Source organism: Megascapheus bottae, chromosome 23, assembly GCF_031878675.1.
Source record: "Megascapheus bottae isolate mThoBot1 chromosome 23, mThoBot2.hap1, whole genome shotgun sequence".
NCBI classification, from domain to species: domain Eukaryota; kingdom Metazoa; phylum Chordata; class Mammalia; order Rodentia; family Geomyidae; genus Megascapheus; species Megascapheus bottae.
In genome coordinates this window covers 7167887-7183815 of record NC_143531.1, presented here as the reverse complement: position 1 = coordinate 7183815, position 15929 = coordinate 7167887, and the positions used below count along the sequence as shown (strand labels likewise).

The following is a 15929-nucleotide window of genomic DNA, read 5'->3' as shown; positions in this document are numbered from 1 at the left end:
CTCAAATGATAGAGCACTAGGCTTGAGCATACAGAGGGTTAGGGACAGTGTCCAGGCTCTGAGTTCAAGTCCCAGGATCTGCAACAATAAATAAAATAAATAAATAAAATGATAAAGAAGAATAAATAAAAGTAATTTACCCATAATGTATGTGGTGTGTGTGTGTGTGTGTGTGTGTGCGTGTGTGTGTGTGTGTACATCATGAAACTGATGATGATAAAGATTGAAGACAGAGCATACTGCTATCCAAGCAAGATTCCAGACTAACCAGCCATTTTTGTTCAAGTTGGCATCATCACATAAATCTTCAAAAAGTGCAATATCCCAAATGTCTCCTAGTCACTTTAATTTCATGATTTAACTTTAATTCCATGATTTGGTTCTCAGAAATTCCATTGCTCTTTGCTCTTGAACCAATTGCCTTACCTAAAATGGGAATCTTTTTATTACTCATCTCATTGGAGAACAGAGGCACTTTTAACTGAGACCATGTGTTTTCTAAAAGACAGATCTAGGAAGTCTCAAACAAGCCTTCACTCCCAGAGTATATGTTGCAAAAAGCACATGAGCCAACTGACTTGCTACTTGGCTGGCACTTAAATTAACTCGTTATGTGCATCTAGCTGGTGTTAAATAAACAGCAATGCAAAATAAATGAGGGTGATGAAAAAAAACTATGGAGAATTGCAATGTTACTCAGAAAAGTTCTCACACCAAAAACTCCAGCATCACCAAGGATCTTATTGAAATTGTAAAAATCTCAGACCCCACCCTAAGCTTTCTGCAATAAAATTTCTAGGGTGGGGACAAGATGAATAATGTAGCAACATTTTCTATGTGATTCTTTTTTTTTTTTTTTGCCAGTCCTGGGTTTGAGCTCAGGGCCTGAGCACTGTCCTTGGACTTTCTCAAGGCTAGAGCTCTACCACTTGAGCCTCAGCACCACTTCCGGCTTTTTTCTATGTATGTGGTACCGAGGAATCGAACCCGGGTCTTCATGCATGCTAGGCAAGCACTTTAACCACTAGGCCAAATTCCCGGCCTCTATGTGATTCTTATGTACGAATTATATTTACATGCTCAAATTTAAGAAATTGTCAGCAATTTGTAGGAGAAATTATTAAAATATTTTCAAGCCATAATAAGCAAAATATTTGGTAGGAACTAGGTAACTTCCTTCAAAGTGTAATAAATAGAATTGGAAATATATCTTAAATAGCCTATGTGAATCTATATTTGTATAATATTTAGGATATTGTGAAAGTAATAATAAAAGGGTAAGACATTCCATAGTTTACAATGAGAAATTATAGTTTGGTTAGTGGTAGAAGTGTTGGGAGGTAAGCATATACCATCATCTTTATGTGTAAAACAAAGAACAGGAATTTATTCCAATTTTCAAAAATTGTATAAGAGCCAGTTTGAAAACGAGTTTGTAGATTTTGAGAATGTGTCGATTTTGTTTGTTGGTGTTTTACTTGAGTCAACCTAAATAGAGACAGAAAATCAGTAAGGAAGGAGATAAAAGTTAAAACACAAGAATCACACTGTCAGCAGCTGGGAAGGTATTGTTTTTGAATGATTCATCCCTGCCCATAGGGATGAACCTACCAAGCTGGCAGGGTCCTAAGTTGGTATTATTAATGTGCAAGACTCTTGCTTGCTTGCTTGCTTGCTGCTGTTACTCTTTCAATGGAACTTTGAAGGAAGGCAGTGCACTGATGAGAAGTCATTGGCCATTTGAGCAAATGGGAAGTTGGAAATGTGGGGCACATCACATCAAGGGTAAAAGGTCTACCTCTGTGGCCCAGTGCTCACTTCCTGGTTTTGGAGATCCAACCTGCCTGTCTCCTGGTTGGGAGGTTTGGCTGTGGTTTGTGATGTAAAATAAGGCTACCTGGAACCCATGGATTGGCCCCGCCTCCCTCTCTGACCGCACCTACCTCCCCCTGTCCTGCCTACTTCTATGTTAATAGATTCCTGCATCTTACTTTAGCCCCTGGTATCTTCCCATTAAAGGAGTCTGCTGTGACATTCTCCCTGGTGCATCTGTGTCTTCCCTCTGGAGAAGGGAGGGCTGGGTGAAGGCGCCAGCCAGCCCTATCCTTTCTTGGTCTCATCTTAGTGGGGCATGTTCTCTTTGCCCTTCCTGCTGGTCAGGAGGCAGAGTGCTAAAAACCCCGACAGGAAATAATAGTTTTACTTAATAGAAAAAGACAAAAATATTAAGATTCTTGAGCATGCTTAGACTTTCTGATCAGAATGCTTTACATGTCCAATTTGTAAAATACATACAACCCCCACACATACACATTTTATGAAGGTTGATCAATGTGGTCATAATTTCTGATAAAGGTTCTTCAGAATCCTACTTAGTTATGTACTATATAGGAATCTATATATAATATATAATATGTATACCATATATAATCTATCTATGCTATATATAGCATGTATGCATATATAGTACAGTAATATTTATTATGTATTATACAATTATATATTCATCATATTTATGTTTGATGTTTATGTATTATATATAAACTTATATATTATATATAATACATAAAATATATTTTGTATGTAATATATAGTTTATATAACATATATTATGTATAAACAAAAATTTCTAAATACATACTTACATGTGTTTAATGTTCTGTTTACATATAACTTATAAACCTATATTATTTATTTTATACATAGATATGATCTTGAGCACATTAACATGACCCTACAGTCATAATTCAGAGAAGAATTCTTATATGCCTGCCCAGTTTGTAAAATAAAGCATGTAAGGGAAATGCAGGAGAATGGAAAAGGAATAGGCAGGACTGCATCATCAACAGGCGAGGACTGTTTATTAAGGAACAGTGAGGGGCACAGACCTTCCCGCGGGCTTGGAGGCTGTGCTAGGGACTGGATTTTGGGGGTAGGTTTATATAGGGCTTAACAAGGAAGCAAGAATTAGAAAATGGGTTCTGGTCTCTTGGGGGCCTGGGGTGATGTTTCTTGGTCAGGCCCACAGTGGAATGCTCCACCTGTTTTTGAGGGGCTATTATCCCCTGGGGACCGAGGGTGGTGTCCGCCCAGATAGGACTTGCCTGCCTATGGACAGGTATGTGGTCAAGCTTGTGGGTGTCCACCTGGTGTCTTGCTTGACACTGGGAAATAAGGCACAATTCAGTCTTTCAAGGCACACATATAGTAGTAATTGAGATAATTTGCTCTTCTATTCAAAGTAAGTAAACTAAACCTTAAACTAGCATGTGTTGGGCACCTATTGTTAAGTGAGAAAATGCTCCATGGACGTTTGGCCACATGTTCTTGTGGAGTAAGATGAAAACACAGAAGGAAGTGGTCTGCAAGATTCTCATTCCTCTCACTCTCTAAAGAACCTAACTTGAGCTGGTGAAAACCTAAGGAGTAGATGCAGTGCTCACAGGACTTTGCAGATAAGTTTCCACTCAACACAACTGCTTTCTCTGAACATAATAGCTTAAAATTGTACTCACTTGAGCAATGATTAAAAGTTGCTAACAATCTTTTTTTGGTCAGTCGTGGGCCTGGGCACTGTCCCTGAGCTCTTCAGCTCAAGGCTACTGCTCTACTTTCTTGAGCCAAAACTCCACTTCCAGTCTTCTGGTGGTTAATTGGAGATGAGAGACTCAGGACTTCCCTGTCTTGGCTGTATCTGAACCTCGATCCTCAGATCTCAGCCTCCAGAGTAGCTAGAATTACAGGCATCAGTAACTGGCGCCCTGTTCTGTTACCAATCTTAATGTCTACCTAACCATATCTAATATAGCATCATATCTCCATTAAAGAACTATGGTGACACAAATGTTGACAAGTTTTTTCATTGGCGTTTAGTGCATTTATTTTTGCAGGTCCTCGGGGCTGAACTCAGGGCCTGGTCACTATCCCTGAGCTTCTTTTGCTCAAGGCTAGCGCTCTACCACTTGAGCAACACGGCCACTTCCAGCTTATTCTGAGTGGTTTATTAGAAATAAGAGTGCCATAGACTTTCTTGCCTTGGCTGACTTTGAATCACAGTCCTCAGATCTGAGCTAGGATTATACATATGAGCCACCAGTGATTGGCTTATTCACAAGTTTTAAATCAAAACATTCTTTTCAAATTTTGATTATACCTGCTGATGAAAGCATGACAGTTCCTGAGGTTCAGGATGAATCAAATATGTCAGCCATAAAACGTTTTAAATATTTTTGAATTTTTTTCTCCATCATATCTTTATTGCTTCATCTCCTCAAATCATTAGTTACATATTTGCAGGTCTGCTTATTAGGAACATTAATTATTAATAAGATGACTTAAATTTTCTCATTGTGAATACATCTGAGATGGTTAAGATTATGTAAGTTTCTATACAGTGTACCCTGTGCTACGTGAACACATTGCTCTTTAGTAGTCCCCTCTAATACCCACAAAGTTAAGATTGTAATTATCCTTGATACTGTTCTGTAAGAGATTTGAAGCACTGATAAAATTATAAGCTTGATATCAAGCAAGTTCCTTGCATTTAACACTATTCTTTATGAGAACCAGGGACTCTGTATATAGAGAAATACAGTCCAGATTGGTTATGAACCCATTATTTTCCTGTCTCAGCTTCATATGTTCTAGAATTACTATCATGCTCAGACTCTCTATTTTTTAAAACTAGCCCCTCTACAGAGTTTCTGATTTATGGTACTATTCTACATCTGGGGATTAGGAGAAGTAAATGATTATAAGGTAGTATAAAATTAAAATATAGGTGTGCAGAACAGGCCATAGAAACAACAAATGCAAAAAAAATGAGCTCAACTCAGCCTGCTGTGGAGGTGAAAGAACAATAAATAAAAGGTAGAAGAAGAGAGGGATGTGGTAGTGTGTCTGAAGAATACAGAGGAGTTTTCCTAGTGGAGGCTGATGAATGTTCTAGAAAAAGACACCCGCCAAGAAGGAAGCAGACTAAAGGGAAATAGTCACCTGAGAAAGTACAAGCACTTTTGACAGTGATCACTTGAAGACTGAAGAAATGAAGAAGTGTGGGGAGAGTGTTCAAGGCCCTTAATCAAAGGCAGTATTTTGCAGGCCTCTATCTGGCATTCTGGGAAACTGGGCTGCAGAGGAAATGGAAACTGCCAGAGTTTTTAAGCAGAGTGGCAAATATTGAATGGTTTTATAGAAATTTCACTTGGGTCTTTTGTTCAGTGTATATTCATAGATGTTGCAGGCACTATAATTATTTAGGAGGTTTATGAGCTCATAAAACCCTCTACCTAGGAGTAATGTATTAATTCAAAACCAAGGTTGAACCTCCTGTATGGTGGTCCCTGAAGTGAGCTGGTATTCAAAGCTAAGTGAGATGCTTTAAGGTCATTCTGTGAACTGTTTCAGAATTAATGATAGGGCAAGGAGGTATGGCTCAAGTGTTAGAGTGCTTACCAACTATGTTCATGGCCCTGGACTCAATTGCCAGTAATATATTATACGTATGCATGTATATAGGCATATACATTCATCGATACATAAATAATTAGCATTTGAAGACATTTTAAATCCATTACCCTCATTTCAACTCTTCCATTTAGCATTACATTTTTATCATTGTTGATTAAATGTTTCACATGACTCAGAAGTAGCTACTTCCAGCAGGTTCTGCCAAGCATGATAACCAAGGGCTAAAACAATCTACAAGGGCAAAAACTTAAAAAAAATGCCTTAATTCACCATACGGGACATCTCAAAACCAATAATATCAAATGGAAAATATGACCCTATAAAATACACTAAAATTAAAGCCATAGGAGTTTGATTGTTAACTGTTTATTGCCATTGAAATTAAAGAAGACCAATGGCTTCCCTTCATGGAAAACTTTGAAAATAGGACAAACAGCCAACTAATTTTTAAGATTTGTGTATGATTAAAGGTCTTGGACATGTAGCTCCAAGCTTAAAATAATTAGGCTTAGTTATATAATAGGCAGTTTTCAAAGTATTTACATATATTCAGTTGTTCCAGAGAATCACTCTGGAATTTGGAAATACAAGTAATATCACTATTTGTACGTTACTGATCAAGACAGTATGTTTCAGAAAAAAATTGTCTTATTCATGATTATATCAGTAATTTGTTCATTACTTCTACAACTGCAATTTAGATTTCTTCACTCTAAATTCCTATGCTGTTTTTGATCCAGCACATTGCCTGCCAGTGGACAAATAAGTAGTCTCTTGTTCATCTCTTCATTCATTCCTTCTTCACACTTTAACTTAGTACTCATTACTAAGGGATTCTGTCCTGGGTGCTGTGGGATTTATGGAGATTATAAATCAGAGTCTTACTTCTCAATGAAGGTTAAAAAAATTCAGTAATAGCTCATAAGGAGTGGTAAAGCCTGCCTAGCAAGACAGATATAGAAAGAATTATGGGAGATCATCGTTAAGATAAATTCTTTCTGGCTGAGGGATCATGGAAAGCCCTATGAGGAATGTGGTATTTTAACTGAGACTTAATGAGGTGCTGGCATGTGGGCAAAGAGAGAAAGGATATGAATTCTTCCATGCACAAAAGAAGAAGGATGGCAAGATTTGTTTAAAATCTGTGGGGGGAAATATATAGTATACTATACTCGATATACTTATGCAAAAGTAGAACTACATATCTTGAGGGTATGGCTGTGATTGGAAAACATGGAGAGAATGATGGAAAGGGTGATATTGATCGAGATACATCATACTCATTATCAGGCTTGTAGAACTGAAGCCCCTTTTGTGCAAGTACTTCTAATGAAAAACGAATAAAAGGAACTGCAAACCACCTATTCCTTCCTCGTAGAAACTTTGAAGAAGCTTACAGAGTTGTTTGAGGATTGAATGAGGTACTTACAATTCAAGCTTGAGACAGGATTCAGTAATGGGAATGAGGGTAAGCTGGGGTACAGATATCTGCTCTGCAGCATAGGAATTGTAAGATCACAACTCTCTTAGATAAGTCTCTACACATTTCTGATAACAACTTTCTGTTCTTTTGTACATTTAAAAAAGAAAGTTGTATGTTAGCTATTTTTTTATTCAGGCTTTAAAAATATGTTTTGTGAGCATGCCACATGTCACTTGGTATACATTTTTTGTGTGTGCTAATCCTGGGACTTGAACTCAGGGCCTAGGTATAATTCCTTAGCTTTTTTACTCAAGGCTAGCACACTACCACTTGAGTCAGAACTCCATTCCCAGGTTTTGAGAAGCTGATTGGAGATGAGTCTCAAGGACCTTCCTGCTGACGCTGGCTTTGACCCACAATCATAAGATTTCATCCTCATGAGTAGCTAAGATTATAGTTATGAATGATCAGTGTCTGGCTTCTCCATACTTTTAATATACCAGCCAGAAGAATGGGGCATGCATTTGCCTCATCTTTTGTTAATATTTTCAAAATAATAAAATTATTTTACCTTCTGGGTGGATGTAATAATGAAATGAAATGTTCAAAAGGTTCATGAGGGACTCTGGGAAAAAATAAATTTCTCCTGTTTTTGGTAGCTGCTGAGGAACCAAAGAAGGATGATATAATGAGAATCAGCCTTTAAAATTAAAGCCAATATATGGGGTGGGGGGAGTGATTAGATGAGAAAGGACAGAAACATTTTGTTGTTGATAGCAGTACAACGCAAGAAAAATAGTTACCTCCGGGAGGTATGACAACTGGGAATTTTAAATATCTACAACAAATAAAAAAGCAAACACTAATGCTATCACAGCCCAAGACAGAAAAATATTAAATAAGGATTATTTCTAGAACATTGCCACAGGGAGGGGAAATAACTGAATGAAGCTAAACTTTGAAATAAAAACAGCTTTCATCCATTGCCCTATATTAAAAACAGGAGTCCTTCCGTCTTTCAGTCCTGTCATGGGAGGAAACCAGATCTACCTAGCCTCTTGTACCTGAATGAGTTTCTCTGTGCAGAACAGCTAGGCAGGAACTGAAGAGTACTTGACCAGAAATTCACATCAAATTCTGTCTTTTCAAAAAGACATGTTTAAAATCAGGTGCTCTCATCATCAAGGTGTATTCACTGTTTGCTTAACCATTATTTTTCTATCAAAAAGCTCACAAGTTTAAATAAGCATAGGGTAAGGATTTTGACTGTGAAGCCATTGAAGGCCTGTGTGGGGTTTTAAGACCCCTTCCCCATTTTGTTTTTTTTTTTCATCTGTTGCATTTATTTTTCCAAAAGAAAAGTAAGACTTGAAAGTCTTATTTCTTGTGAACATCTTACCATAAGCATTTACATTGCTCAAACTGTCCAAATACGATCCCAATATTTGTGAAGTTGATAAGTGAGTTCTTCCATGTGTCAGCAACTGATATTTACTGTATATCATTCATGTGTTAAATACTACTTAAAAACAGACCTTCAATCATGCAAATAGGTATATGAGGAAGTAAGCATGGCCGTCTTGTTTAGACTAGAAGCTAAGATGCTCATACAATGTACAAAGCAATCCCTATTCCCCTAACTTCCTCCTAAGTCTTCTGTGACAAAGGGTCAAATGATTTGCTTTCTTTTTTAGAGTTTTTCCAGTTGGCAGAATTGTAAATGATGAAAACTCTTATTTCAACATGCCTTGGCAATGCTCTGCAGAACACAGAGAGGCCTACTTACACCTTTATCTTCCTGGACCACGCTAAGCCCTGCAGTCTTCTGATTGTGCCCCTGAGGACAAACAGTGAGGCTTGCACATCAACTGTAGGCTGGATGGGGGAGCCCAACTCAATCAATCTCCAGAGAAAGGCTAACATTAAAAAATCGACTCCTTTCCGTTTCCTGAAAGAGCTTTATAAATCGATTCCTTCCACCCAGTTTATTTAAAGCTATGTACATATGGCCACATAGGATGAGATTAAGCAGAATGAACCCTAGGATATTGAAACAGAGATTTATATTTGCTGTTCTTAAAGTACTATGTGAAGTTATTTCTTTTCTCTTTTTGTTCCCCTTATGGTTTATCTCACATTGCTATAGTATGTGACTTTGTTACCTGATATATTGTATATACATTTGTTTATTTGGAATAGGAAATGGAAAGGGGAAAACAAGATGATTGGGAGGGGTTGAGGGGAAGGAAAGTGGGACAAAAACATGAGAAGGGGTAACAATGCTCATGAAGTAATGTACCCACTACTTGTAACCCCTCTATACGTTACCCTGATGATAAAAAAATTAAAAAAAAACAACTCCTTTCTATTTCCTGAAAGAGCTTTTAAAATCTATTCCTTCCACCTGATTTATTTAAATCTTCATCTTCACTCCAGCCTTCCCAACCAGCATGTTTTCACTCCCATCATAAACTCTACGCTTCCATGTTCTCTATTCTCTGTCAGCACTTCTAACACCGCCACCATTTCCAACAACTTTCTGTTCATGAAAATGTGATATTTAGAAAATCTCCTTTTGCTTCATCTCTTTTCTTTACCATTTTGCTCTCCTTGGTTGTTGGCTGTCCCTGTTAAACTCACCGTGTGTGTGTGTGTGTGTGTGTGTGTGTGTGTGTGTGTGTGTGTGTATGGGTGTGTGTGTGTGTGTGTTGTGTTGGTACAGGGAGGGGGGGGGTCTCTTTAACAAATTCCCCAGAGTTGTCACAGAGTCTAGAGATATGAATGGGATCTTCTTAGATCCTCACTGGGTTTCTACACAGTTATACTACTGACTTTTTTGAAAGTCCAGTTTTGGGGAATAATAAAGAAATAAAGTGATTTGTTATCTGTCCTGTTAGGCCTCTAGGGTATTGCCTCTAACCGGTGGCATCCTGGCAGCACAGTGGATGATAGGCAGTTGGGTGTAACTGGAGCCATCTTGTCTTCTAGGAGGGTGAAGTTGAATTGCCACCCCCAGGTGATCAACTAATGAACATGCCTGAATTTCTAGAGGCAAGGCCAGGTTCTTAGGCAAGAGGTCCTAGGTCCCGAACTCAAAAGACTCTTGGGCTCCCTGTGGCCCTGCTCCCTGACCATGACCCTATCCAGGCCCTGACCAGCTCAGCCGACAGTTTGTGCCAAGCCTAGTTTCTCCTGACTCTCCTTAGCTCACGTGGCATTCCTCTTCAGCTCTCCATTAGAGTTGATCAGGTTTGTTGAGAAAAATTTTCTGCTCATTCTTTACTACCCGCAAGGCTCAGTTTTCTTTTGGAGTTAAGTGTATTTGAAGCTGCAATTCTTTGGGGACATGTGTCTGCTTAGCGTCACTGACTTTCTAATAGAGACTCAGAATTCAACCTCTCAAAATATGTCTTCTCTATAGCTCATGACTGAATTCCCATTTAACACCTTTAACCAATTTCAGGCTCCTCTCCTGATCATTCATTCACGGGCAATCCCAGTATGGGTTACTGTCGTCTTTATTATTCTCATGGTTACCAGTGACTTCCATATCCACATAAATGATTTATTACCCTGTTCTAATATCTTGTCTTCCTCACTCTCATAGATGCTTTCTTCTTTCTCATCTTAGAGGGACTTAACACAATTTTGGTCTTAAGTTCATCTAGCTGCTGTCACTTAACTGTTCAGCTTTAAAAGTTCACTGTGATATTTTCCCTACCCCTTACTCCCAACCCCAGCCAATCTGTTGCCCCCAGGGAATTTCTTTTTTTAATTGTTTCCTTTTCTTGTTCTTTATTTGCTGTGATCTCTCTGTATATGATTGTATACGTAGATGGAGTTGAGTGTATATGCTTGCGCTGACCCACAAACACAAATATCCCAGAGCATTTCTTTCAGAGAACAACACACACACACACACACACACAGAGTCTTCCTCTTTGCCACATTCATAGTTGGTCCATCTGATTCATCACTCTACTCATCTGGGAAATCATCAGATTGACTTAAATCCCATCCCTTCAATGAATAGTTCTTGTGAACCAGCACGTGGGCATGGCCGGAGAAAAATTAACAAATGATGACAGTCTCTGAAAAATGTATGAAACCAAATCTGTAGAAGATTTTAATTATTGCTCAGCAATTTTTCCTACATTATTTTTTTATTCAGGTCACTTTCTCACATCCCTAGAAAAACATTTCTGAAACTCAAATGGTGCATAAAAGATTTACAACTTAACATATCCCTTTAGTGTCCATTGCTTATAGATCAGAATCACCCCTTTAATCAGTCTCTCCATTTTGTCTGTTCCTTCTCATGTCATACTATTATTGTTTCTTTACTATTGGATCAGAGTGTTATTTGTGCTTTCACCTCTCATAGGGATGAACAGCTAACCATGAAAAAGGCAATGAAAAGCAGAGACATATAAAAGTATCATTTTAGATGGCTTGGTGTTTTCTGCCAGATTTTATTCTGTTTTAGTACATAAAGTGCATATATATGCCCACCCACTTAAGACTGAGAAACAAATTCATTTCCCTATGCTGTAAAGTGAGTGCCTGTCAGTCTTCCTTATAGACTTGTTGTTGTTGTTGTGTTTTATTTTCTTTACTTGTTAATTGTTAATTTACTTGTTAATAACTCTTGGGGAATTTTCTGCCTGGCATGATTTGAACCGCTGTCATCAGATATGAGACTCCTGAGGAGGCAAGGATTTCAGGCATAAGGAACAAGGACCCACATTTCTCACTTTTGCAACTCTGAATCTTTTACAACTTTGTTTTTTCCTTCTTAGCTTGCCACCTCACTTTTGTATTACTCACAGAGTATTCAGAAAAAAGCTATGTTATGTTTCCCAACCAGGTCACCCAATCTATCTGCAGATTCCATCTTTTCTTTTTCTTCTTTCCTATTTATGTGAGAAAATTGGTAAAGAATAACTGAAGAAAATTTAAGGACTAAACAGGGAGACTTTTTCTAGAAATCAACATTTACTATAGAGCTAATGTTAGTCCAATAGCCTCCTGTCTCATAGCTTGGCATGCTCTTCACCTAGGCAACACTAGGGCCAATTAGGGAAGGCAGTAAATCTAACAGCTATAGTAAGTAAGCAAATACAATGTTGGAGTCCAAAAGAAACCAAGAGTCTACTCAATTTCCAAAGAAGGTAGACAAAGTATTGTCTTTTTAGTAGCAGTGTACACACGCAATGGAAAAAAAGAATCATCCTGAATTCTGATTTATATCATATCAAAACTTACTTCTAAATTAATTGTAGATTTAAGTATAACAAATAAAGTAATAAAACTTTTGGAGAAAATATATTCACCACAATGTAGGTAAGAATATCTTAAGTGGGACATAAAAAGAATGAAAATTTGAATACAGTAAAACTAAGATCTATTCACCAAAAACCACTATTAAGAGGGTGAAAAAGCAAGCTAGACTAGAAGACATCTGAAATACACAATTTGGCCCAAGAAACAGAATGTGCAAATAAATACTACTAACCAATAAGGAGGAACAATCCCTAAAGAGAAAAATAGGCAAAGAAAAGACTTCAGTAAATTTTTTTTAAGAAACACTTGATTTCACTGTGTCCAGGAAATTAAAACTTTAACTAAGATGGTATACCAGTGCACAATCGATAGAAAGAGTAAACATGAGAAAAAACACTACCAGATGTTGGCAAAGGTGGTGTTTTTCACAAATGATGACACGGTGAACTGACAGCATCCCATTGGGAACTACTTTGAAGTTCTTATAAAAGCTAACAGGAGGAAGCATCATCATGTGTTCATATAGAGAAGGGGCCACATTCACCGGCCTTGTGTTATTAATCATAAACCCCAAACTGGACTTCCTAACTATAGTTCTATAGAAAGTATTGATGCTTTTATGTTTAGAACTTCCATATGTGAAAGCAAATTGTTTAAAATGTGTAACATACATTTTGAGTTTAAGCATGTATACACTGTGCTAAAAGTTACTGTTGTAATTTGTGTATAAAGGACCAATCTCTGACCACAGAGAAAAATCAGAAATTATTTCCAGCTTAGATTTTGTTTCATGTAATTAAAAAAATAAAAGACCAAAAGACAAACTCTAACGCCAAGATGTACATTTTCAAACTGGGTGAAAAGCTTTGAGCATACACTAGATTGTGAGAAATAAGTTTATATGATTCCATTACATATTTTTAAACTACAGTTGGACATCTGTGCGAATTGGAATTCTGAAAGTTAGCTGAAGCTGTTTTATGTCATATTTATATAGTTAGCCAAGTATGAAGGTGGTCAGGATTAGACAAGAGGGATGTGACCCCAGGACACCAGCTGGATGTCTTGTTTTCCAGTCAACAGTCTGCTCCTTTAAGAGTATCAAATGCCCTTGACTTTACTATGCCATGGTCAACTTTTAAATTGACTGTACTGGGGGATCTCTAACCTTCTCGATCCTCTTTCTAAGGATAGACTTGTTTTTCTTTTATTTCTGGCAGTGATTTTAAATTTTGACAGTTTACTAAGCAGTGGAAATTCTGTTATGAGTGAAAATCTCTGCAAATCAGAGATTCCTACACTTGACTGTAGTCTTTATTTTTCCAGTGGATACTGGCTACTCTTCTAGAATCAAATTCCAAGAACAACTTCAGTGAAGGAAGGGTGTAATGGAATCACAAACTACAAGTCTTTTCCTGTACCTCTCTGTTCAGGAGGCGGTTTGACACTTGACTTTCCTGCCTTATCTCATGCTAGTCTCTATTTATACTACATAATTAGTCACACTCACCTATATTTTGATAGAACAATTTAGTATATAAAGACCTAAGAACATCTATTAAGCAAAGAGACTGTATTCTTAAAAACAAATATCCAAATCATCTAAATCATGTAATGCAGATATTTTCCAGACGTTTAAAAAATTGAGAAACTTACAGCGGAGTTTGTCATTGAATTTATTCGCACTCTGAGAACTACTTTCTTAATTAAATATGTGGCCTCATTAGTTATACCACAGAAGAAAACCACTGGTCAAAGATCCATGTTGTCACATTTTACATGATCTACTGTTGGTTTTTGTTACCCCTTTTCTGTCTACAATTACTTAGTGCTTTGGTCATTTGATTCTAGGTTTAATAATTGTGTGTGTGTGTGTGTGTGTGTGTGTGTGTGTGTGTGTGTGTGTATGTCTTGATACTGGGTCTTAAACTCAGGACCTGGATACTGTCTCTCTTAACTCTTTTTTGTTCAAGGCTAGTGTTCTACACTTGAGCCACAGCTCTACTTCGAGCTTTTTGGTAGTCAACTGGAGACAATAAACTGAAAAACTTTTCTGGCTAGGCTGGCTGGCTTCAAACTGGAATCCTTTGATCTCATCTTAGGGATAATAGACAGGCCTCAAAGGTGCTTGGATATTTGTTCATTTGTTTATTCATTCACTTATGTTTTAATCAGTGTTGGGAAGTGTGGTTTCTAACATGTCTTTGGAAACAAAAGTCTGAGAATGCTCAAAGGGCAGAATAAATTTGGGATAGGAAAGGTGTTTCCATTCTCTGGTTGGTGAATTAAACTTACAAGTCCTCTGACCTCATTTAGAAGCTCACAACTGGCTCACAGTATGATTTATCAAAAAAAAAATCAAAACTACCAGATGAGTGATTAGATTTGCAAATAATTAAAGGCAATTCATTTTAATATCATTCCATGTCATACATCATTCATTCATTCATTCATTCAATTTTTCACTCTAGTTTCTTTTACCCCTTGAAATTAAGAGCCAGTCTTAAATACTATATTTTTCCTGAGGAACGAAAATGAAGAAAGAAGCACACTTACTTTCCAGTAATAAATTGACTCCTGGATGGTGTACAAATGGGCTGGACGTAGTAGTTCTCCAGTTTAACTCCTTCGGCCGCAAGCTTGTCCAGAGTGGGTGTCCTGATCTCAGATCCGTGGTAACCCACATCCCTAAATCCCTGATCATCCGCCAAGATGAAAATGATATGGGGCTGGGACGTGACCGTGGCGTGGGGCTCGGGTCCCTCTGCAGCTTGAGCTCCTCGCAGGGCTCCTTCCTCTTCCTCCTCCAAGGCCTGGCCCCAGGACAGGTATCCATAGGTGAGGAGGCTGATCGCCCAGAAGGCAGCCAGGGCACCCATGGCTAACAGCTTCCCAGGCCAGGCCCTGGCTGGTGGCAGAGGCGGAGGCCCGGCGCAGCCCTGGGGGGCCATTTATTCTCTTGCCAGCTGAGCTGCCCTGCGCAGAACCTCGCACCCTGGCCCGGCACGCAGGCATGCATGCAGAAGGGAAGGGTTAGTCCAGAGGAAGGAGGGTCGGGTGTGGGGGGGCGGGATCCACCGGCGAAGAAGCCCCGCGCCCCTCCTCCGCGCTCCGCGTGGCTCCGGGGTCTCCTAGACGTGCGGGTGGAAAGCAGCCGCGGAGCTGGGTAAAGCCAGACCCGCCGCCCCGCCGCCCGCTTTCACTTTTCCTTTCTCCCCACGCCCCTCGTCCTCGCGAGCCATTTCCAAGAAAGTTAATGTCTCCATCCAAAAGTTCTCCGAAAAGAAAGAAAGAAAATCAAACCACCCCCCTCCCACGCACACACCCCGAGTCACCCGGGCGGAGATGCTGGGCGCGCGCGCGCGCTTGGAGCGAGGTCGGAGGGAGAGGCTGGGCACGGGCTCCGGCGGTGCCCACACCTGGAACGCACCTCCCCGGCGTCCCCGGCAGCCGCCCCAGCCCCAAACTCTACTGGCTTCCTCCCGATCGTCTAGCCCAAGGCCCCCCGAACTCCCCGCCCAGGGCGCTGCAGGCTGCGCGCGCCTCGGGCTGGGCCAACTTACTGAAGTTTGAGTTCCCAGGCCTCCTCCCGCTCCTCTCCACAGTGAATCACTGCGCCACACTCGCCGCCCTCCCGGCCCCCACGAAGCGGGAAAGGAAGGCTGGATGTGGGGATCCTTCTTTCCTTTCGCCTGGATGGAGGAAAGAGAGGTTTTGCCAGCAGGGAACCCGCATGCCATCCTGGGCCTCTCAG

General features: G+C 39.4%; 1 protein-coding gene across 1 annotated transcript in view; it reads right to left on the bottom strand.

Moving 5' to 3' along the window:
- Positions 1-15234, bottom strand: part of Arsj (arylsulfatase family member J) — a 43741-nt gene extending 28507 nt beyond the window's left edge. Inside the window, exon 1 of the mRNA XM_090356658.1 lies at positions 14732-15234. Within this exon, the coding sequence (XP_090212784.1) occupies positions 14732-15126 (395 nt within the window). The 5' untranslated portion in view covers positions 15127-15234. The remainder of the gene's footprint in view (positions 1-14731) is intronic.
- Positions 15235-15929: the final 695 nt, after the last annotated feature.